Source organism: Meriones unguiculatus, chromosome 11 (genome assembly GCF_030254825.1).
Source record: "Meriones unguiculatus strain TT.TT164.6M chromosome 11, Bangor_MerUng_6.1, whole genome shotgun sequence".
NCBI classification, from domain to species: Eukaryota; Metazoa; Chordata; class Mammalia; order Rodentia; family Muridae; genus Meriones; species Meriones unguiculatus.
In genome coordinates, this window is record NC_083359.1 from 110171601 (window position 1) to 110196675 (window position 25075).

The 25075-nt window shown below is 48.0% G+C and overlaps 1 protein-coding gene across 4 annotated transcripts in view; it reads left to right on the forward strand.

The window, feature by feature from the left end:
* Positions 1-25075, forward strand: part of Lpgat1 (lysophosphatidylglycerol acyltransferase 1) — a 111600-nt gene that overhangs the window by 23391 nt on the left and 63134 nt on the right. The window contains exons 1-2 of one of the 4 annotated variants that reach the window (XM_060364933.1): positions 22211-22528; positions 23082-23343. In XM_060364933.1, coding sequence (XP_060220916.1) covers positions 22448-22528; positions 23082-23343 — 343 coding nt within the window. In that variant the 5' untranslated portion in view covers positions 22211-22447. Of the gene's footprint in view, positions 1-22210; positions 22529-23081; positions 23344-25075 lie in introns of those variants that run through there. The other 3 variants (XM_021658481.2, XM_021658480.2, XM_021658478.2) reach the window with 3 other exon arrangements.

Genomic DNA, 25075 nt, shown 5'->3' on the forward strand with positions numbered 1-25075 from the left:
CTGTGACCCCTCTGCCTCAGCCCTTGGGTACTGGCATTACCAGTGTGCACTACTATGCCCAGGTTACTTGAGTTACTTTTTGCTTCAAACAGGCCAGGAGCATTAACTCTTCCTCTGTGAAACAAATACTTGCTCACTAGTTTATGCTGATACGTGAAAGCATCAGAAGGTTGGTGTGTCTGACCTATAAAGCCACTTGGGACTCTCCAGGAAAGGTTTACGACAACCAGCACAGACTCAAAGTCAGAAAGAAATGAAAGAATCTCCAGCTTTCTGGTCCACTGGGCGTGGCTTTAAAAATGGCAGCGTAGGGGCCTGGGCAGAGCTTAAGCAGTGAGGGCTTGTCTAGCACGCGTGAGGTTTGATTCCCAGCCACCCATACCACACTGTACAGTGTACATGCACAGGTGAAAACAGGAGAAAATATAGGTGATCTTGGGTTTGGTAAAAAAATGTTAGGCACAATGTCAAAGCCATAGTTCATGAAAAAGTATTTGACAAGATGACCTTTATGAAAATTAAGATATCTGCTTTCATGTATTATAAAATGAGAATACATTTGCAGAAAGTATCTGTAGAGGACATTTGTGACAAATGTGTTCAAAGCATTGAAGGAGTCTTCCAATAAGAAAGCAGCAGCCTCACTGGCAGAAGAGCGGAAGATGAGCTGTGTGGATTGAAGGACGGGGCCCTTACTCTCTCGGGAGGTCAGCAGTGATAGCCAGCACTCTGCAGCCACACTGTGGCTTCTGGGCAACAGCGCACCCGAGCACGCGTGCACGAGTCCTGCACTCATTAGGCAGGACAATGGCGAGCACGTGAGTCCTGCACTCATTAGGCAGGACAATGGCGAGCATGTGAGTCCTGCACTCATTAGGCAGGACAATGGAAGCAACACTTACTTTAGGAGGTTAGTTAATGTCCCCCTCCAAGGTTTTCTCTGAAGTTCTTGATAGTAAGTCTAAAGGATTATACCTTAATGTGGTTGGTTACTTATACACAGTATCATCTTGTTAAAAAAGCCAGTGTTATTAGATAACAATGATCAAATAAATAATTAAGTGATAAGGAGAAAAGAGAGCAGAAGACCCTAACTCTCTAAGGGGATGAATACTTAGAGTATACCCACAGACGCTGCTCGGCACTGTATTAGGCAACTGGAGGTCTGCACATGGCACTCTAGTTTCAGAATGGCCATGATTGCAGCCACTGGTGCCACCAAATGCACAATTGTGCATGGGAATGCACAATGAAAGGAACTCCTTGCCGGAGGGACTACAAAGAAAATATCCACACTTGCAGACAGTCTGCTCATTTCCTATGAAACAAAACAGAACTTTACCATGAAGTCCAGTAAATAAGCTTGTTGGCCTTGGCTAAAGTAATCCAAAGTTTATACCTTCACAAAACCTTACACATCCATATTAACAGCAGCCTTATTCATAATTGCTAAAACTTAGAATCAACCAAGATGTCCTTCAATGTGTGAATAAATAAACTATGATATATTTAGACAATGGACTGTTTTTTTAATGTTTTATTTGTCATTTATTTATATGTACATGAGTGCTCTATCTGCATGTACATTCCATGTCAGAAGAAGGCATCAGATCTCACTATAGATGGTCACGAGCCACCATGTGGTTGCTGGGAATTGAACTCAGGACATCTGGAAGAACAGACAGCGCTCTTAACCTCTGAGCTGTCTCTCCAGCCTGACAATGGACTATTGCTCAGTACTAAAAAGAAATGAGCTTTTGAGCCATGAAAACACATGAGTGGAGGTGGTATTTAAAGGAATATGGGTATGTTTTAAAAAGAAAATCTGAACAGGCTAAACACTGTATGACCCTGACTTGACAACATTTTTAAAAAGAGAAAACTATAAAGACGAGGAAAAACAAAAAACAAAACAAAACTGTAGTCTCTAGAGCTGGATGGGGAAGGAAGCATAGCTAGGAAGAATGCAGGGGGATTTTAGTAAAGCACTGTATGACACTATCATGATGGACACATGTCATCATACATGTCCAAGTCAGAATGTGCAACACTGAGAATGGAGTCCAATGTAAGCTAAGGTCTGGGGGACAACCATGTTGGTTAGCCTGTGGTAACAGGTGTACCCCTCAGTGTGGGATGTACATCATGGGAGATTTTAATTACTTACAGGTGTACGGGGAATTGAGAACATGGGGACCTGCTGCTTCATCCTACACTTGCTGGGCCCTTACGGCTGCTCTTAAAGGAAGGCTCAGGAGTTAAGAGTGCTTTTGCTCTTAGGAAGGAGCAGAGTTTTGTTCACAGCACCCATGGCCGGTGCTTATAATCCCTAGTAACTCTAGCTTCAGGGGATCTTGTAGCCTCTCTGGGTACCCAGCACACGCACACACGCACAGAGGATCAGGATGTAAAGCTCTCAGCTATTGCTCCAGCACCATGTCTTCCTGCCTGACACCGTCCTCCCCACTGTGATGATAATGCACCACACTCTGGCACAATGGCCCTGAACTTCTCTAGGAGCCATGTATTGATATGACTGGTTTTGGTTATCATGAACTGCTATGCCGCTTAGCTCATAAAATCTGTCTTGGGGTAGGAATTAAGGAAGAAGGAAGTTAAGCTGTGTGGTGGTGAACGGATATGGTGGTGAACCCTCACAGACTCGTGTGTCTGAAGGCTTGGCCATAGGGAATGGCACTCCCTATTCGGCAGTGTGGCTTTATTGGAGTAGGTAAGCCAGGTCTAGTGGGACAGTCTCTTCCTGCTGCCTGCATCGGATCTGGATGCAGCGCTCAGCTGCCTCTCCAGCACCCTGCCTGAGCACTGCCATGCTTCCTGCCATGAGGACAATGGACTAAACCCCTGAAACTGCAGCCCTGTCCCCACCCCCAGGCAAATGCTCTCCTTTGTAAGAGTTGCTGAGGTCACAGTGTCTCCTCACAGCAGAACCCTAGCTTAGACAGGCAGCATGCACACTGTGATAAGGCATGGGTCCCCTGCTAGTCCTTGCCTGGTGACAGAGCCTGGGCTCCTTGAGGAAGAGAAGGCTGTCTGTCACCTGTGTCTCCCTCCTGAGCTCTGCCGTGACATTTGTTTGCTTTTACATTGATTTCTTTGTTTCATGGGTCTCTACTCTGTGTATGTGCCCGGTGCCTGTGGAAGCCTAAAGAGGGCACTGGGTCTCCTGGAGTGGAGTTGCTGGCTGATTTCCTCAGTTACCACGGTCAAGATGCTTCCCTTACAAGACTGCTTCCTGAGTGGAGCCCTCGAGGTTAGAACTCTAGCCTGTGTTTGTGGGAATGCAGAGTGCAAGCTTAACAGAAGTTAAAATGTGTTTCTAGTTGTATCCAGTTGACAGGTGATGTAGCGTTAGCAATGATTCTCCTGGAGCGATCACACTCCCTGCGCCAGTCGCCTGCCTGAACTGTCTCTGGTTTCAGGGGTTAAACCCTGTGCAGTAAGCAAATGTTCTAACCCTCTTCCTCAGCCCTAGGACTCAATGCTTCAGGTTTCCGGCGAGAGCAGTGAGCAGCGTTCAGCAGACTCCACACCTGCGCTGCAGCTGTCATCATTTTAAGAGCTTTCAGGGGAGATGTAACACGATTCGCTAGCAACAACAGTCCAAGAGAAAATCTTAGAATTTACAGCTAAGTTCAGCAAAGTTGCAACATTCAAGATTAATATTTTAAAAATCAATTGTCAATAAAACTAGGAAAACAATTATATTAACAATAGCATAAAAATAAAATACTTAGGAATAAGCTGAATAAAAGACATACAGAAGCCCTACTCTGAAGACATAAAATTCTACTGAAATTACAGACCTATAAACAAAAGTACTTAATTGTTAAGACAGCAATATTCCCCAGGCCATTTACAGATACATCACAATCTTAGGTGTAATTACACCTGGCTTTTTTTTTTCTTTCAAAAACTGATAATCTGATTATAAAATCCACATGGAAGTTCAAATCTTGAAAAAAAAATAAAATTGAAAGACTCATTAATTACAGTTCCAAGTAACAGTAATTAAAGTAGCACAGACTGGCACAGGAAAGACAGAACAATGGACAGAATGAGAGGCAGTGTCCCTCATAGCTGCTGTCAGCTGACTTGGATCAGCGTGCTAAGGCCATGCAATGGAAGAAGCTGGGTGCTAGCTGGGTGTGGGGACACGCTCCTTTAATCCCTGCCCTTAGTGGGCAGGGGCAGGCAGATCTCAGTGAGTTCCGGCCTGCTTTATATAGTGAGGTCTAGGACAGCCAGCGCTACACAGCGAGACCATGCCTTGAAAAAAACAATTTTTTTTTCAAAGAAAAGAAAAAATTGCTTAACAAATGATTGTGGAGCAGTAGGGTGACTACACACAAACTAACACAGTTGTAGCAAATTCAAAAACTAACTCAAAAGTAGTGCTAAACTTTAAACTCCAAGAAGAAAACATTACCATAAATGAATAAAAATGAGGACATGGCTGTCCTAGTTACCGCTGAGGAGGAGGTTTATCTTAGAGATGAGGCAGAGAGCAGGCAGAGGCATCGGAAGAGTTCAGACTGAACACGGCCAGCAGAACACACCAAGCCATGTGTTGGGGGGAGTGAGAAAGGAAGAGAAGAGAGAGGAGAGAGGGCAGGCAGACCAAGAGAGGAGTCAAGGGCCAAGATGGCTGGTTAGATAGGAGAGGGAAGTTGGGGGAGGGAAGGGACGCTCAGATGCTGGGGTCGGGGTCGGGGAGAAGGGTGCGTAGGTTTGACAGGAGCCAGGACTCTGTCACAGGTACTTGCAATACTGAGAGAGCCTGGTGGCCAGTGTCCATTTGTCCTGAGTTTCTTTGGGACCTATGTTAGACCTGAGAAAAAACCATTTTCACCACTATCTGATTAAAGCAAGCTGTATTTAAAAGGGACAAGGGACTGGCCAATCGACCACCCCCCTAAGTCAGGGATTCAGGGAGCAGCCCCTCGATGGCTTTTGAGGTCCCGTTTATGGGGAAGGGTTAGGGTGATGGAAAACAGCTGTTGAGGAAGCTGGCACTTAGCACCTGGACAGAGGAGGGGGCGGGGCTCAAGGCTGCCGAAGTTCAAGAGTCCAGCCATGTGGAAGGGGCCATCAGGTGCTTGGGGTGTAGCAGGGCGAAGGGGTGGGGCTACATCACTGGATTACAAGTTCAGCACAGGTTGCAAAACATGGTTTGCAGGACAGTTAGGCTTAAGTCTTGATTGCTTTGGAGAGCTGATAACAATGTATAACAATGTGGCTCCTGTTTCGGTTTCACACCTAACAATAAATTTTTGCAGTAGGCAATGATTTCTTAGATGTGGCAACACAAGCATAAGCAACAACAAAAAAAAATCAGATAAGTAGGATATAAAAAAAGTTTTTGTGATATACCATCAAAAATGGAAAATGGGAAAATATTTGCAATATGTAGCTGATAAAGGGGTTGCATTTAGAATATATTATAATATATATATGTATATAACAACATTATAATTCAACAATGAAAAAACCTAAAGACAGAAAAAAAAGTCTGATGGATATTTCTCCAAGAAAACAAATTATCAATAAGCACATGAAAAGCTACTCATCATTAGCCATGAGAGAATGCAATCAAAACAAGGCTCAACCGTTTCACAGCTAGGGAGAAGGTGTGTTGGTTACTTTGGCACTACTGTGACAATGCGCCCAACATGAACAGCTTAAAGGGAATAAATGCCCCTTTCCATTCTTGGTTTCAGAGGTCCCCCCATGGCAGGGGGGCACAGCCGAGCAACCTCCATCCCAGCAAACAGAAAAGGAGATATGGGAAGGGTCCTGGAGGAGACCTAGCCAAGGGCACACACCCAAGCGACCTATTTCCTGTAGCTAATCCCTGCCGCCTACCTTCACCACCTCCTCAAATGCCACCATATTCTGAAACTATCAAGGGTTATAAGTTACTGATGAGTTCAGGGCCCTTGCCATAGAACTTTTGTCTCTGGAAATGCCAGCCTGAAAATGTGGCTGCACTGATCCCCTAGGCATGTCTTAATCAAATCAAATTGACAGATGAAAGTAATCACCCCAGATGGCTGTGATCAAAGAGAAAGGACATAAGAGTGTGGAGAACCTAAGCCGCCATCGTTGGGGTGTTAGAGCGTAGGCTGCTGTCTTGGAAAATACTCTCACAGGTCAGACAAAAAGTTCCCACGTGTCCCACAGTTTCACACCTAGGTGTACATCTAAACGTATTGGAGACATAGGCCCACAAAAACTACGCACTCGTGTCCACAGCAATGATTCACAACAGCTACAAGGTAGAAGCAACCTGAACATCCATCAGTTAATGGACTGATTAGCACAACACGCTATACCCAGACAATGGAGTATTTGCAACACACTCAGTGACATTCCAATGCCTTTTCCAGCACATAAACCCTGAGCAAGTAAAAGCGAAAGGGGCCAAATACAAAAGGCTCTAAGTTCTATGACTCAATTTATTTGACAGGTCTAGAAGAGATAAATCCTTAGAGACAGAAGATAGTCATTCCCTACAGTTAGGGAGTCCAAGGGAAGACAGTGAGTGCTCACTGATGCTCTCGTTAGATTGATGAAAACACCCTTAAAGCTGACTGTGGTGATGACTGTGTAACTCCACGAATGCACTAAAAAGCATGTTTATATACCTCACATGAGGGAATCATGTGCTATGACTGACCTCACCAAGACTGAAATATACCCTGCATATACTTCTGTATGTACAGTTCTTTATACATTAAAATATACCTATGTATTGATATATCTGAATGATCTATATCACATATGTCTGTGATATAGATCTGAGTGATACATATATTTGAGTGATATATATTTATGTATATTTATGTATATATACAGATACACAATTATACATATATATCTTTCAGGACTGGGTCTTTTTCTTTTTTTTTCTTAGCTGATTAATAGCTATTCTTACTACTTAGAAATTTGATAGTGTATCTATTTTTTCTCTCCTCTTCTGCTCCTTCTTCTTCATTGAGACAGGGTCTTATTTATATCACTTGCTAGCCTGGAACTCCCTATGTAGCCCAGGTTAGCATTGGACTTTCAGTGAGACTCCTGCCTGCCTCACCCACCCCCACAGTGCTGGAATGAGAATCATGTGCTACCATACCCAGATATCAAATGGGATCTGCAAAGCAACACAGAGCTATAACTTGTCTAATGATGAGAAGCCTATAAAGATGGATACAGAGTGGTTCTGTTTGGAGGCAGGAAGCCTGTGGTTTAAAGAACCGATGCTTATCAATAGATACAGTAAAACTGTGAGTCAAGTAAAAACTACACACATGCACTTAACCTGCAGAACACATACGTTAGCAAGCGGCAGTCCGTGGCTGACCAGGGCGCACTGGCCGTGCAGCACGTGGCACCGACACGCCGTACTGACAGCGCTTGTCGAGGAAAAGCCGCCTCAGAGCTGGACGCGGTTCCCACCTACCCACCATCCCTTTGCTGTGGAGGGAGAGGTCTTCCTTCAGCATCCCAGGGGAGCCTGACGTCTCTGTGCTCCAAACAGAAGAATTCACACCTGGACACGAGTGAGAAAAAGGTTTATTCTGAGCGTCAAGTAAGCAGAAGCAAAGCAAGCCGTGCCGTGTGGAGGGCAGGGCAGGGCAGGTCAAGTGGCAGTGGCATGGTCTTCTGCTGGCACCTGCCTTCTAAGTCTCCAACTTGTCTTCCTGTTGTCCACCTTTGGGAGATCTGGAAAGCACAGGCTTTCTTAGAAAATGTCCCTCTTAGCCAGAGGGTGGCACACACCTTTAATCCCAGCACTCAGGAGGCAGAGGCCGGTTGATCTCTGAGTTGGAGGCCAGCCTGGTCTACTGGGTGAGTTCCACCAGCACAGACAAGTGTAAAAGAAACTTTTATTTGCCTATTTCAGTTGTTGTCTTTCGAGACTTACTGCCTCCTTCTGCCAACCTGGGCCTAGTCCTGGAAGCTCCTAGCCTCCGTACAATCTAGCCTTGGCCTAGAATGTTTTCAGCCTCTGAGATTTACTGCTTAAAAAGTTCATCCTTTGTTGTTCTTTCTGAACTCTGGCTGGCTGGTTCAACTTAGCTGTTCTGGCTCAAACTCTCCCAGCTGACTTATTCAATCTGGCTTTTCTTTTGGCTTCTGAATTGCTCTGCTTGGCCTCAAAATAACTCCAGCTATCTTTTCTAATCTTCTGGCTCCTCATTCTTTGGCTCATTCTGCCTTCTCCTGTGTTCTTTCTCTGCAACCTGTCTCTCTACTACTGTCCTGGTAAAACTGCCTCCTCTTTCTTCATTGCCCCTTAAATAGCTCCCCTTTGCTCTCTTCATGAGAGTTGGGCATCTCTTTTTTTTTTTTTTTTAACATTTATTTATGTTATTTATTTTTTTAACATTTATTATATATACAGTGTTCTGCCTGCATGTGTGCCTATACACACCAGAAGAGGGCACCAGATCTCACTATAGATGGTTGTGAGCTACCATGTGGGTGCTGGGAATTGAACTCAGGACCTATGGATGAACAGCCAGTGTTCTTAACTTCTGAGCCATCTCTCCAGCCCAAGCTGGGTGTATCTTATTTTGTCAGATCTTGCTCTGATTTGTCACTGTTTCTGCTACTCAATTAGATATCACTTTTAAACATGGGTAAAAGTCCTTCTACAAACTAATTTTATCTTCATTGTTTGGGACTAAAGGCCTAAGCTTTTTTGTTGTTGTTGTTGTTTTTAATTTAATTTATTTTTTTATTATTAGTTAAATTTTATTAACTCTGTATCCCAGCTGTATCTGCTCCCTCATTCCCTTCCAAACCCTCCCTCCCTCATCTCCTCCCTGCCCCTTTCCAAGTCCACTGATTGGGGAGGGCCTCCTCCCCTTTCATCTGATCCTGTTCTAAGCTTTTCTTTACCTGAAACTTGCTCTATTCCAGGCTGGCCTTGAACTCAGATCTCTTGCCTCTGTCTCCTAGATTAAAGGCGTGTTTGTAGTCCAGCCGGATCACACAGACCTAGAAGGTCTTTCTTTGGATGTAATCTCTTGCCAGAGCAGCCATATTCTGATTTAAAATTCCTCTATAGCCAGGGCTACACAGAAAGCTCTGTCTTGGAAACCCAGGGGGAAAAGAGAAGGAGGAGAAGGAAGAAGGAGGACGGAAGAGGGAAGAGGGAGGAGGGAGGAGGGAGGAGGGAGGAGAAGAAGGAGAAGAAAATGTCTTTATGTACAATTCAGTGTATGACAGTAGATGCATTAGCTGCAGGAACATGTATAAATGTCTAACTGCCCGTGAAGTTGAGACATTTACTAGGGAAAGGGCACCGACACCTTGCAGGTGTTCCTTGGGTGGGGGTGTCATGGAGCTGGCCAGAGCCTGCCTGGCCTGAGCCCAGTCCTCCCTCTCATCTGGTCAGCATGGCTACCTCCATTCCCATGTAGACACCTTTTGATTTATTCCTGCCATTTTAATCCTAATATGTTAGGATAACAACTTCTGCAACACTAAAGTGTCTAAGCCAAATCATCATTAGTTGGGGGTGTCAAGAAGACACTAAACTTGACTTGAGACACATTAAGTGAAGAGTTGGTCAGAGGGCTGTAAGCAGATTCGCAAGAGACGAGGAGTGCTCACTCTATAGACCAGGCTGGCCTTGAACCCAGAGGTCTACCGGCCACTGCCTCCTGAGTGCTGGGATTAAAGGCCTGTGCCACTATCTGGCTTTATGTTAAGTATTATTTTATAGAGAAAGCGTATATACCTCAGACACTTGTCAGAGTGTGTTCACTGTGCTGTGTTGGGTCTCAGAAATGGGGTTTCCTTTAAGAGTATCATGTTTTTGCCGTATTCACACCCCAGACAGACGTGCCCTTCTCTTTTCTCTCTCCTTGGACTTTATTGCTAGTCTGCTTGTAATTTATTGGTCAAAAAACCAAAACAAAACACTGAAAGTTGTCGAAGGCTTATTAGAGACTTTAAATTAAAAATAACGAGAGGAGAACAATGCACAAAGGGATTACATGTGCCTTTTGATTTTTTTTTCTCAAGACAGAGTTTCTCTGTGTAGCCCTGGCTGTCCAGGTACTCACTTAGTAGGCCAGGCTGGCTTCATCTTCAGCGATGTGCCTCCTCTGCCTCCTGAGTGCTGTATCTGAAGGTGAGAGCCACCATGCCTGTCCCACCTTTTGGTTTTATAATGTCATTATTCGACTTTGTTTGCTTTGTTCCTAACTCTAACCTAGTACTTCTAAAGCCACACATTAACTTTATGGTGCATAAAAGAATACAGAGCCATCGAAAAGTTAGAAGCATTGTTTGTTAGACTTACTAAGGAATTGGACTGTCTTACAAAGGATGTTAAAATGGTCACAAACAACACTGACAATCCTAAGTAAGCAATACTTTCCTTAACTATCTTTAGTGCATGAGTTTTGAAGCATGGCAAAAGCAAGCAATTAATTTGAAGCCTATTTCTCACAGCAATAAAACTTAGGCAAGTAACTCACAGAGGCCGCTGAAGCGCTTTCTGGGGAGGGCCAGCACTGGAAGGGAAAAGTGAAAGAGTTTCTGGGTCTCATTTCCAGCGAATCTGTTTGGGTTAGGTGTAGGTCAGGCTATAAAAATGGTTTTTCTTCTAGAACACAGTGATCTGAGGAAGTTTAAATGTTCCTTGCCCAGGGTAGTGGTTGGACAGCCACAGCTGTTTCCTTTATAACCTTTGACTGTCAAGCCTGGGCACTAGGAAGGTTTTCCTATGGCTACCACTGTGTCCTGGTGCTCACAATGGTATGGAGAAGCCCTGTGTGCAGAACGCAGATTTCCCTCTCAGGCTTCAGCTACTCCATATGGGCCTGAAGAGGTTTCCCACCCTCCTCGCACCACATCCTGCCCTTCATTTCTACCAAATCCACCTTCTCAGTTCTACTGTCTGATCCCAGCATGAGCTAGCATTCTCTCTCTTGGCTGGATGCTCCTAAAAAAACCCAAGCAGTCTTATGTCTCATAAATTGCACCACAGCCTGCAAGCTCGGAGTTTTCTACAGAGTTGGAGGGAGTGGTGGGAACACAGGGACGTCCGAGTGTTGGGACACACCTGCAGGTGAGTTTCAGCACCCTGAGTGTTGACCCTGCTGGGTCATTTGCTTGAGGCTAGTGCTGGTTCCACAGCAAGATGGTGACATCCTAGGCTTCTGCTCACGGCCAAAAGCTGCCTGCCATGCATAGAGGAGAACCTGCCTACTGCCCTGGCAGCCCCGGGCACATCTCTTGCCTCCCCCTGCAGGCTGCACTTGTTCTCATCACTCTGGTCTATCCTATGGAAGAAACGTGTTCTCTCTCCCTTCACTTGCCTAACCTGGCTTCACCTCTGTAACCTGGCCTAACTCTACCCCATTATGTTAGATCCCTGATACAGCTTCTCGGAACATGCTCTCCTTCCCCTTCAGGGAATTTACTCAATTTGTCATTACATAATTATTCATCATTAGTTTAATAGCTAAACCAGGTGTCTTGGTTAGAATTTATATTGCGTGATAGGACACCATGACCAAAAGCAACTTGGGGAAGAGAAGGTTTATTTCATCATCCAGGGAAGTCAGGGTAGAAATTCACAGCAGGAGCCCTGAGTGAGGGGGCTGCTCACTGGCTTGTTCCTCATGGCTTGCTCAGCCTGCTTTCTTATAGCACCCAGGACTACCAGTCCAGGGGTGACACTGCCCACAGTCAGCTGTCCTCCCAACATTCATCAATCAAGAAAACGCACCACAGGCCAATATGGTGGGGACGTTTTTTCAATGAAGTTTCCTCTTTCCAAATGACTCCAGCTTGTGTCAAACTGACATAAAACTAGGCAGCACACCAGGCCATGAGCTCTACAGGACTTTTTGTGTGTGAAACCACTTAGCGACACCCCCATCTCCTGTAATCTCAGTGTAGGAGCCACATGTCTCTGTTTATTGTTGTAGAATGAAGTCCCAGAATGTGCCTGGCACCCAAAAGGTCAAATAAACATCTATGCTGGTTCTGCTTCAAATGCCATAAGGCAGAAGAGATTTTAAAAAATAATTTGTTTAGTTCTTATTTTATGTGTGTTGCTGTTTAGCCTGCATGTATGTCTGTATGAGGGTATCAGAGTTACAGATAGTTGTGAGCTACCATGTGGGTGCTGGGAATTGAACCCAAGTTCTCTGGAAGAACAGTCAGTGCTCTTAACTGCTGAACCATCTCTCCAGCCACTAGATGAAGCCTTTTCTGCTTCTAGTCTGTTCACCTTCTGAACCATGATGGTCACCACTGCTATGACAGTCTTCCAGATGTGAATGCTTTCATTGAACACAGCTGGCATCTTCTGCTCTGCTGATTTGTCCCTCTGCATAATCTAGACAGACATTCTGTTTTACCTGAGAGGAGACAACAGTTAGCGAGATTAATAAACCACTGGGATCATAGTTTGTAGGAGCCAGACCCAGGGTACTTGCTAGCTTTTGATACTGAGCCCAGATAAATCTGCTTATAATGAGAGAAGGGGTGTTTTGCTTTGCAGTTTTGAGGATTTCAGCCCATGGTCTTGTTACTGTGGTGAAATCATGACAGAAGCTGAGTTGGGAAAAAGCTATTCATTGTGAGACCAGGATAGTACACTCCAGAGATGAAAAGGATGGTCCTGGGTCCAGTGCTCCCTTCAAGGGCTCACCCTGTGACTCTTCCGTATGATGCTACAGGTTAGGATCCTGGCCTTTTATCTCATGGACCTCTGGAGAGTGGTTCTCAGCTTTCTTAATGCTGCGACCCTTTAGTACAAAATAATTTGGTTTCCATAACTAAAGCAACTTGTTTTTCTCAGTTCTTGCCCTCCCTGCCTTGTTGATGCCCCCTGCCCCATAATGGCTGCTCTGGAGAGATGGTCATCGGTCATCTGCATTCTCACCTGTCACCTTTCTTCCTTCCCTAACTATATCTACAATGGCCAACCACAAGCCAAAAAATAGAGTTTTAGTTGCTTTCTCACATCTCCCTTATTTCTGCCCCAACCTGGAAGCGGCTCCTGGACTGCAGAGCTCCTCTGCAGTTCTTCTGCTGACCTAAGCCTGTGAGGACGAGCAGTCTGTCTCTTTGTCCTGCCTCTTCACTGACCTCACAGTCTCTACTTCATTAACAGGAAGGAAAGGTGTGAGGAAGGGCATTTTCCATTCGTTAAAGCTGCCTTAGAGAAGTCACAGCCAATCTTCTGCTTCTGGCTCACAGGCAGGGCCACTGTCACATGATCCCACCCACTGCCGAAGAGGCTAGGAAATGCAGCCTGTGTTTCTGTCGGCCATGAGATCAAGAAACATTTCTGTTTAGTATGTAGTTTTTTATTTACTTACTTAATGATGATGAGGCAGGGATTCATAGCCCAAGGTTTTGTTTTGTTTTGTTTTTTTTCTTTTTATAACAACAAAAAAGGAAGAATGACTGTTGGTGAAGATAATAAGGAAATAATCTGCATTTGCTAACTGCATATCAAGACTTTATTACTGACATTGGACTTTAATACCTTGTGCAGAAGCCTGACTTTCAGCATCTCCCACCACCAGTCACGGTAAACCTTTGTCACAATGGGGCCTTTTCTCACTCTCTCTCTCAGAGAAACCAAGCCCACTTTCCCTTCCTCTTGCTCCTGACCAGATCACCCCTTCCCCTGCACAGGAGCCCCTCTGACCATTCCAGTTTGCTTCTGTCTCTTCCTTGAAATCCAACTGTAGGCCTGACGTGGTGGGACAAGTCTACTGCTGCTCCAGACGCCAGCTAGCCAGAGCACAGGGGCATTTCACTAGCCCTGTTAGCTTCCTTTCCCCAGCTAGAGTGGAGAAGCAAAGTCTCGATACACAGCAAACACCTACCAAGTACTTACTAACATGTGGAGCGGACCTAGCTGTCCTACCACTTGTCTAGGCCTCTGGTTAACCCAGGAGATTCTGTGCACTCCCTCGGACGAATGCTGACTAGAGACTTAGCTTCCCTAGTCAGCCGTGCACAGCTCTCGCTGTGCTCCAGTGTGTGCACGGATGACCTTAGGCACACTGGGATCACATGGAATCTTACTAAACTGCAGCTCCTGGCCCTGGAGAGCTGCAGTACAGCCCCAAGTTCTGCATCTCTAAACAAACTCCCCTGGTGACTTCGTGATGGGAGAAAAAAAAAAATAGCAGCACTCGGGAGATGCTACACCACCACCTCAGGAAGATGCACTAAAAACCAAAGCTCCCCAGCTTGTCCTACGGCCTCGGAGTCAGAACTCCTGGAGTAGGGTCCCAGAACTGGAGCTAAAACATGTTCCCAAATAGTGAGAGAAACACAAAGGCTGAGCTGTGAAAAAACCACGTGGGTCACATGGCACGGCACAGCTAAGAACCAGATGTGGGGTAGCTCTGGAGGAACCTTCTAAGACAGAGAAGCCGGAGTGTCCAACACTTGGTGCAGGAACCCAACCCATAATGATTCAACTCGAATGTTCTGAGCTCTAGAAGCCCTCACTTGGGGCTGCAGAAAGGCTCAGTGCTTACGAGTGATTCTCAGCACCCACACTGGGTGACTCACAGCCACATGTAATTCCAGCTGCAGGGAATCCTCCAGCCTCTGAGGGCACAGGCACACACACAGCCTGGTGTGGTGGTGTATTCCAGCACACAGGAAACAGAGGCAAGTGAATCTGTATGAGTTTGAGGCCAGCCTGGTCTACAGAATGAGGTGTTTCTCAATGAATAAATAAGTAGATAAATAAATCTTGAAAATCCCATACTTGAACCCCATACTTTAGCATCTTTTACCCAGAGCTTTAATTCTCAGCATTTAAAGTAGGAGCTGACCCAGCTCCCGACCTTCCCAACCCCACTCCCACCGCAGTCCAACTGGTGGCTTCTCAGGGTTGTTCTGCCAGTGGCTGGTTTAAATAATTCATATTGATATTACTTGATACTTTCAAGAGAAACTTTGGACTTTTGTTTTGTTTCAAGATAGGGTTTTTCTTTGTATAGCCTTGGCTGTCCTGGAACTCGCTCTGTAGACCAGGCTAGCTCTGAAACTAACTCTCAGAGCTCTTCCTGCCTCTGTCTTCCCAAGTGCTCAGTTTAAAGGTGTGAGCTACCACAGCCTGGCGGAGGAGAAAGTTTAAGAGAAATAATGGATTTGAAAGCATGCTTCATAAACTAGGCCTAGAAGACATTTCAAGTGAAAAGCAGGCTGAGCAAGCCATGGGGAGCAAGCCAATAAGCACCCCCCCCCCATGGCTTCTACATCAGCTTCTGCCTCCAGGTTCCTGCCCTGCATGCGTTCCTGCCCTCACTGCTTTGGATGAAGAATGACAGTGGACCTGTGAGCAAAACAAACCCTTTCTCCCACGTTGCTTTTGGTCATGGTGTTTCATCACAGCAACAGAACCCTGGCTAAGTCATATGGGGTCACCAACCATCGGTGACCTGAGCCATTGCCCAGGTTTAAGACTTTCAATGCAAAAGCTGTGAAACACCTGAGTAAAGTAGGATGTGCCGGTCACTTATGACCATACAGTCCAATTGTGATACAGTCTGTGATGATCTAGCCCCTAACTTCTGCACACCCGAGCTCCCCATGAATAAATGACGTTACTATATAAGCCAGGCATGGTGGCAGAAGCTGTCATCCTAGTGGAAAGGCTGAGGCAGGAGAATGAAGAGCTCCAGAACAACTTGACATGATGGTGCACGCCTTTAATCCTAGCACTTGGGGGCAGGGAGCAGAGGTAGGTGGAATTCTGTGAGTTCAAGGCCAGCCTGGCCTACGTAGAGAGACCTGTCTCATCGCTACTCCCAACAAATTGGAATTACCCTGTGTTCCTTTAGTTGGGAATTAATTTCTATCATTACATGTCACCAAACCCCTAACACTTGAATACAGAATAGAGGTGGCCCAGGATTTTTTTTTTTAATTTTAATTTATGATAAATTTGGAGACATAGAATACTTGTGAACAAAGGGTTCCAGAAGCTAGAGGTTCCTCTGTGTGAGGACTTGCTGCTGTGGAGGAAACCTGAGATGTGGCATTCTGAGGTTGAAGTAAGAGGAATAAGGAGGGCATAAATTAGTTCAAAGCCAGTCAAGGAACTATTTATAGAAAGAAGTCTGTTTTGGAAACTTCTGTGGCCAGAGTTCAGGGAAATTGCCAAGTTGGAATTTAGGTGACTCTGAGCGGACTCATGAGAGCCCAGAAACCTGACAAGAGCCCGCCTCCCTAGGTGCTGGGGAGACCGGGCCAAGAGTTGGCTTTAAGCAGGAATACAGAGTATGGGGTAGAAGACAGAACGACTGCCAGGGTTAAGGTACTGAAGAGCCAGCAGATGAAGGGGCAAGATGGGGGAAGAGAGGAATGAACACACGCACACAGAGACACACACAGACACACACACACACACACACACACACACACACACACACACAGAGAGAGAGAGAGAGAGAGAAGCATAAATAATAAATGGAAAGTGTTTTAAAATGAATTTCCTGAAGAGAGTGCACCATGAGGGAGCTTCGCCAGATGCGGGGATGCGCACTTGTAATCCCCAGCGCTCTGTGCAAAGGCAGAGAGGCCATTGCAAGTCAGGAAGCTAGCCTGGCCTACACAGTGAGCATCATAACCAATCCTGGTCACAGACTGAATGTCACCATTTAATATACCCAACTGTTAATGTTAGGAAGTGAAAAATTGTTCAAATAAAGTAATAAGCACTGAATTTAAAAATCTGTTTCTTCTTCCCATACACTAGTGGTTCTCAGCTTTCCCAGTGCTGCGATCATAGTTTTCTCACGTTGTGGTGACTGCCCCAAACCATAAGATTATTTTCTTCCTACTTCAGAACTGTGATTTTGCTATTGTTTTAATCACAATGTGAGAACCACTGCCACACAGGTGACCAAGCTGGCTGGGAAAACACTGAACAAGGTAGGTGCTGTGGAGCCCTCACAGAGACTCTGCAGTGTAGAGCACCCAGGCTTTCCTCAGCACAGTCTGCAGAGGAATGACAACACAGACCCACTGGGGAGGCCATGGATTCTCAGGTGACTTGTTAGCTGGGCCGCAAGGGCTGGATTTGACCCACAGACAAAGGGAAGGGAAAATTACCAGCTTCTAAGTGCACAATCACAGACCCCATCCACTCCTGCCATCTCCCACTATGGCTGGTGCAATGAGGGACAGAGCTGGAAGCCAGCAGGAGACAAGGATGAAGGAGACAAGGCTGAGAGAGAGACGGTGCAAGGGGTAAATTGTCTGTTGTCCAAGCACAAGGACTTGGGTTCAGAACTTAAGCACCCACAATGCTGGTGTGCCAAGACGTAGGTGTGCCTGGGCCAGCCGGGCTAGTCAAAAGGGGGAACTCCAGGTTCAGCAAAAGACCCTGTCTCCAACAGCAAGGTGGAGAGCGATTAAGAAATACACCTTCGGCTGGAGAACTGGCTCAGAGGTTATGAGCACTGCTTGTTCTTTCAGAGGTCTTGAGTGCAATTCCCAGCACCCACATGGTGGCTCATAACCATCTATAATGAGATCTGGTGCCCTCTTCTGGTGATCAGGTGTATATGCAGGCAGAACATTGTATAAACGATAAAATCTTTAAAAAATATTTTAAAAAGGAATGCATCTGTGTCACTCTCTAGCCTCTACAAATGCCCATACATACTCCTCCTCCACACACATGTGCTTCTTAAAACAGTATAGGTGGAGACAGGAAACCCTGGGGTTCTTGACCAGTCCTAGACCAAGCAGAGGCCCTATTTCAGAGGAGCAGCCCCTCTGACCTATGCTCGCGTACACACACACACACACACACACTCTCAGAGAGGGGCGCCAGCGAGCGTTTCTGCCAGGGGCTCGCAGAGAAGCACCCCAGCCTGTGGTCAGGAGCACAGCTTTGGAGGCAGAGAACACTCTTTCAATATTTGTTTCCTTAGTCATTTTTGTTGAGGTAACATCTCACTGTGTTGCTCAGTCTGGCCTGGAGCTCACAGTCTTCAAACCTCTGGTCAAGTGTGCTTGGGACTATAGGTACGGGTCACCACTCCCTGCGCTCATTCTTCTAATCCTCATGACAGCTCTGTAAGGCTTATTGTCACCCGCATTTATCAAATGTGGAGTTTGGGCAATTCACTGTGAGCTCCAGGCCAGACTGAGCAACTCAGTGAGAAGTTACCTCAACAAAAATAAATAACCAAGGACACAAATATTGAAAGAGTGAGGGCCAGTGAAATGGCTCAGTAGATACAGGTGTTTACTGGGAGAGCCAGAGTTTGATCCCTGGAACCCTGTTGAGGTTCCAGAAAGAACAACCACACAGAGCTGTCCTTTGACCTCCACATGCGCCGGGTGGCAGGCCCTCACCTCATCACGTGCTCAACAGTAAACAAAACCATCTTACTGGAAGAAGGGGTGCATAGGCAGCAGTGAGAACGGAACAAGGAACATCCTTTGAGCATGCTCAGTAGGGAATTTTTCCCAGCCAGAAGCTGTGTTGCTGTGCCCTCAGGAGGCAGGACAGACAGGGTGTGGCTGGGGAGAGGCGATGCTGCAGAAGACTCTAGCTAGGTGCTGTCTAGTGGTGGGATCTGAGTCTTATACAGGGCACTAGGGATCGTTTTAGCCTGAGAAGAAAAGGGGAACCAGATCGCCAGGGAAGGAGCCCAGAGACAGGCTTGTTTAGGTCACAACACTGTTTGGGGACAACCTTGGGAAGATTAGTAACTGAAGCGTGGCAGTCGAGACTTGAGGGTCGGGCCACTTTGTCTGGAGAACTTTAAGACGATGGCTCAGTAGGCTTTGTGTAGACCGACTATGGACATCTTTCTGTCCTGCTGGGGGTTGGCGCTGCAGCAGTTGGAATGCCAGACTCTCTGGGGCTGCTGACTTCTAGGTTGCCGCTGTTTCCTAGCAATCTGGGGCCTGTGCCAAGTCATCACCGCACAGGCACAAAACTGCTGGTGTGCTCCCCTAGAGAGGAAATAGTTCATTGGAGCCTTGCTGTAGAAACCAGCACGGGCAGGTAAAATGTTTTCATAATTGCCACCAGGAAAAGAGTAGGCCCAGGGGGACTCTCCTACCCAAAGGCCCCTCGAGTTATAGCCTAATTTGTTGTGCATGTGCAGATCACGTGGGTAGAATTTATCCTTCTGCGGTGTTAGGTTAGATTGTTTTCAAATGTGTGGAGACCCAAGAAATGAAGTTGTTGCATCTTCCCATCATGCTCTGTGGTTCAAATGTAAGGGTCTGAGATAGAAACTATGACACCTGTTGCTGTAAGACAGGGTCTGTCTCCTCTTTTCCCTCTTGGAGTTGTACACCAAGGCTGTGCAATTCTGGAATTGAGGTTTATGTTTTCATAAAGACAGCTCTCAGGTGGTAGGACAGGGAACTGGATGCTAGTTGTCATGGAAGTTTCTACAGCCATTCTGATCTTCCCGTTAGGATCATTCAGGTAATGTATATGTCCATTCGAATGTGGTAGAGTGCAAATAAATCACAGAAAAATCCTCAGCAAGTTAAAAGGTGGCAAGGTATAAAAGTTTTCCAGCAAGTAGAAGGTATTGTATGTAAGGTGAAGAAATGAATGCAACATGTATAACTTAAATGGACTTTGAAATACAATAGGTGTAAACACCCTGAAATGGTCTCCTGAGCAAGGCGCCTGACACCATTTCCCATACTCTAAATGAATGGAAGTCTGTGGTGGAAGAGCTAAGACGAGCCCCTCCGTACACCTTTGGCACAGCTGCCCTGCAGCCTGGGGTGCTGCATGCTTTTCGGAATTTTAAGCTTAAGGGAAGGCTAGAGCTGTAAAGTGCCTGCTGAGCAGCATGAGGCCCTGGCTTTCCCCCACTAACAACAACAACCAAGTTAGCAAGCAAACCCTCCCACTGTGAAGCTACCTAACAGAATGAGCTGGTGGAGACTGGGCTTCCTGGTCCTTTGCATGAGGAGCAACAATGTCTTCGGTGTAAACCATAGGATGGAATGGCTGAACAACACCCCCCAAAAATTCATACACCGAAACTCAGCTCCTGCTTTCTCAGAATGCAGACAGGCCTAGGGCCTTAAAAGAGACAACTATTTTGAAATGCAGCCATTAGTGTGGGCCCTGGTCCAATCAGACTGGTTATCTTGTAAGAAGTCTGGCTGGGTGTGGTGGCGCATGCCTCTAATCTCGGCATTTGGAAGGATGATATTTCTGTAGTGAAGTCTGGGCCAAATAATGAGTTGAAGGCCAGCCTGCTACTTACCCATGGAGGCCTGTCCCTCCGAATGAAACAATAGTAGAAGAGGTTTGGGCAGGGAGCTGGAGAGGAGGCAGATGCATGCACAGAGAGTGAGGAAGTGAGTACGGGGTCAGAGAGGACCATCTGCAAGCAAGTGAGGCCACAAGACACCAGACCTGTGCACACCTAGAGTCTTGGCTTTAGCCTCCAGAACTTGATGAAAACTGGTTAGGCACCAGTCTGGCATTTCGGGTAGCAGTCGTTGTAGACTAATGCAGACAAACAGATGTGACCTAATCATGACCTGCAATTAAATGGGTCTAGGAAAGCTTATCATCACCTCAGGTACCACTAAGATTCAGGTTTCTTAAAGTCTATAAACTGTCAACACCAGACTCTCCTGTTAACAGTTTTGTTGGTTGATTGGTTGGTTGGTTTTTTTGAGGCAGAGTCTCTCTACATAGCCCCTGCCTTTTAGGTTTGTTGCTGTGCTTTATCATATCCCGGGCCTTGAAAATGCACGGAAAGGATTTCATACAGGCTCTGTGTGGAATAGGAATAAAAATATTTCCTTATGGCATAAGGCAGCTTTTCTTTCATTTCTGGATCAAAGAAGGAGGGTGATGAAAGCATGAACATATTTGGGTTTTTTGGACAGATCTATGTAGCCCGGGCTGGCCCAGGAGTCCTGCCTCAGCACCTCTCCTGCTGGGATTATAGCTGTGTACCACAGTGGACAAAATAAGTGATACTCCTTCAGATATGGCTGTTCCCTAGAGACATGTGAAAACTGCCATCCTAGCTAGGCATTGTGGTTCAAACTGCTAATCCCAACACTGGGGAGACGGAGACAGGACCTTCACCTGTGTGTTGGAGGCCAGCCTGAGCTATGAGTTCCAGCTCAGACCGGACTATACACAACGTAAGGCCTGGTCTCATAGAAGAAACAAGCTGCTGCTCTATTCACAGGCTTTATTTTATAAACAGGGTATCACACGGTAGCCCAGAGTGCCCTGGAACCCGTGTAGGAACGGTTCTGAATCCCAGGCTAGCCTCCAGCTCACAGCAATCTTCCTGCAGCAGCCTCTCAAGTGCTGAGATTACAGGCATGAGCTACCACACCCAACAGGAGCCACTGGGTCCGTGAGGTCTCTTGGTTTGGGAGGTTTTGTTTTAAAAACAGAACTTTAGGGGTGCTGCCTGACCGTTTTCCTTTCCAGCCTTTGAGCCCAAACAAGCTAATAGCCCAGTCGTGACCAGGCCTGGCTAGGAGGTCCCATGGCTATTGTGCTCAGCATCAGGAGTGTGCCTGTTTGATTAACGCGGCTCCATTTCTCCGTGCAGACCACTGGCTTCCCGCTGACCCTGCCCGTCCCTCTGTCCCTGTGCGCGCGCGCGCGCGTGTCGTCACTCGGGTTCCAGGTGCTTTCCAGAAACAATTCTGGCACGTAAGAGGCCTGATTGAAATCGCTAGACCGTAATAGCTCGGGGAGGTCCAGAAGGAGGCCCTGCGTGCTCGCCGGCTTCGCGAGGCCCCAGAGGAGACGGCGCGCCTGGCCGGGCGGCAAGGGCGCGTCCGCCGCGCGCTCGGCTGAGCGGGGGCCGGGGGCCGCCGGTGCCCGCGCTGGGCGGGCCGGGCTCCTCCAGACCCTCGCGAGCTGCGTTCCGGCCGACTCGGGGCCTAGGCCGGCCGGGCGCGCCGCGCCTTCGTCAGGGGGCGCTCGGGGCCGCCGCCGCCGCGTCCCGCCCGCCCGCCGAGCCTCCCGCCACCGCCGGGCCCCGGGGGCCGAGCCTGCCGCCGCCGCCCGCGCTCCCTCCCCGCCGGCCGGGCCCGGGCCTCCCGCCGCCGCCCGGCCCGCGCCGCCTCCTTCCGCCGGCCATGTATCCTTCCGGCCCCCGCGGCCCGGCCCGGGCCCCCGCCCGCCCGAGGTGAGGTGGGGCGCGGCGGGGGGCGGGGAGCGGCGCCGTTGGTCGCGTGGCCCGCGGGCCGAGGGCGCGCTAGGCCCCGGGGAGGAGGCGGGGGCGCGGGGCATCGCCCGCCTCCCCGGGACCCGCCCCGGTGACAGGTCCGGCCTCTGAGTCCCCTCCGCGCTTCTGTCCGCAGGCAGCCGCGAGGGGACTAAGGCGCCCGCGCGCCCGCTCGCGCCGCGCCTCGGGCCGCCTGGGCCGCCGCCGCCGCCGCGTCCATGACCGCGACCCCCGGGCCGGGGTCCGCCGCCGCCGCCGGCCCTCGGCCCTGTCGCCGCTCGCCGCCCGAGCCCACTGAGGTGAGCCCGTTGAGGAGACCGGGCTGAGGCGAGCGGGCTGGGGGAGCCGCTGAGAACAGGCTGAAGGGAACAGGCTGAGGAGAACCCGCTGAGGAGACCGGGCTGAGGGGACCCGCTGAGAACGGGCTGAGGGGAGCCCGCCGAGGAGCTGACGAGGCCGCCCCTCCTCACCTGGGGGAACCGCTGCCCGCGCCGCGCGCCCGCACCCCTGGGTGCAGCTCCCCTCCCCCTCCCGCCGGCCTCCTCTCACCTTCCTCCTCCTTCCTGGGCCCCTCTCCTTTCCTTCCCCCTGCGGCCGGCGAGGAGCGAGCGCCCCGCGGCGGGTTCCGGGCGGCGGGGCCGGGGCTGCCCCGCAGCGGGCGCCGGCCAGCGGGTCCTCCGGCCGCGGCCCGCGCAGCGCTCCCTTGACCTTGCGCGGCGCGGCCGCTGTCCCCCTCCGGAATGTGCCCCCCGGGCCGCGATGGCTCCCCGGGAGCCCCGAGCCTCGCCGCCCGCCGCTTTCGAGGAGCTGCACCCATCCTCGGCTTGAAATGACTGCCCCTTTCTTCCCCAGGACAGGACGGACGCCAGCGTGAGGATGGCCGTGACCGTGGAGGAGGCGCCGTGGCTGGGCTGGATGGTGGCGAAAGCCCTGATGAGGTTCGCCTTCATGGTCGCCAACAACCTGGTTGCCATCCCGTCCTACATCTGCTACGTGATCGCCCTGCAGCCGCTGCGGGTGCTGGACAGCAAGAGCTTCTGGTACATCGAAGGACTCATGTACAAATGGCTTTTGGGAATGGTGGCTTCCTGGGGCTGGTACGCCGGATACACGGGTAAGAGCGAGCGAGAGCGCCTTGGTGCACACAAACCAGTCTGCGGTGCTCCGAATGCCAGGAGCCATGATTGAACACATAGTATGCTTTGGTCGAGAAGGCTTTGGCTGTTGGAGAAAACAATAGTCTCGTTGGATTTCTCATTAGAATCTCAGCCAGGAAAGCCTGATGCTTTCAGAAGTGTAATTTTATAATTGTCTATTTTAATGTGATTGACTTATTAAAATTGGACCGGAAAAGCTGTCACAGGAGTGGGAATGCAGCGCTCGAGGGCTTCCCAACTGCAGATGGAAGATCCTTGCTCCCCTCCCCATCTCTGTGAAGCAATGCTTTTGAAGCATCTTCCTTACCAACTACAGATCCATGAGGTTTCTTTTGCCTCCAACTTAATGGTCATAGTGTGGGCTCTATATTTTAGTGTCTTTGAGACACTTATTCCTCGTCAGGCTGCTACATGTTGACAATCTAATCGGTTTCCCCTCAGATTTTAGTTTGTTTCTTTTGTCTTCTAGGATTTATATTTTGTCGCATAAATCTATTATTAACACTTTAAACATTGTTGTTCGTGTTAAGCTAATTTGCCCTGAGCGCCTTTAAGTGGATTTCTGTCCTTGCTTTTCAGCTGCATTTCGGGGAGAAGGAGCAATGCTGTGCTGAAGTGCACTGTTACAGCACTAACTGAGAAATCAGTGTTCCTTTTCTACCTATATAAACCTTACATATTTTGAGAACCTCCATTTCTGCCCAAATGTTGTCTCCTTTATTTTCTTTTATTGACTATTTCTTCTTCAAGATTAAAGTAAGGGGTAAGGTCTCTAGGCCTTGTGAGATGTGGAAACATTTATTATGGAAACAAAACTGGGAGGCAGATTCCTCAGCACCTGTGCTGCAGTTCATAGTTAGAAAGAGTAGAGGGTGTTTTCAGGGTCAGGCAGCAAAACAGTTCTCCATTTTAAATTCCGTCTCCCTCTTGCCCACACTGTCTGCACCTGCAAAGTCTATCCACACGCCAGGAAAGGACTGACAGCACACAGGGTCTGCAGCCCCCTGCTGTGTGAGGAAATGTTCTCCGCTGCCCCAGATGAAGGCTTTTCCTTCCATCATTGCCATCTAGTCTGTTAGCCCCTGGGGATGGTACCTGCATTGCTTCTTTGTAATGAGATGTTCAGATGCCAGTGCGTTTTTTGGATACTGTTGGTAAGCTCCTTGTCCTTTTCAGTGCCTGGTAGCAATAGTAAATGGGAGAGAGAAAAATGAAGTTCCTGCCTGTAATGCTGAATCTCATCTTAACGCATTGCTGTCTTAAGAATGGCTTTGGCTTGCTGTAGTTTGCTTTCCTAGGTATTCTAGATAGTAACTGGTGGCTTTATTCTTTGCACAGTATACTCGTTTCCTTGTTTTAAATGAGCTGATAGGCTTTCAAAAACAGTTTCTATTTTTTTTTCTATTTGAGAACGGTGAAATAACTGAAATATCTGTAATTCTATGTAACACATAGTTAAGTGTGTCAACCTGATGAAATAATTAGTCATTGACCTTGAGACTATGAGACTTACAGTGCAGCTGCCTGAAGTTACCTATGGCCATAGCTAAGCTGCGGTTGCCCTTTAGTTGCTTGTTTTGTTTTTCTTGAGACAAGACTGTATTTATGTGTTGAGGCCAGCCCTGAACTCTCCATAACCCAGACTGGCACTGAACTCCGACCAGAGCCCTTCTCCTGCCTCAGCTTCCC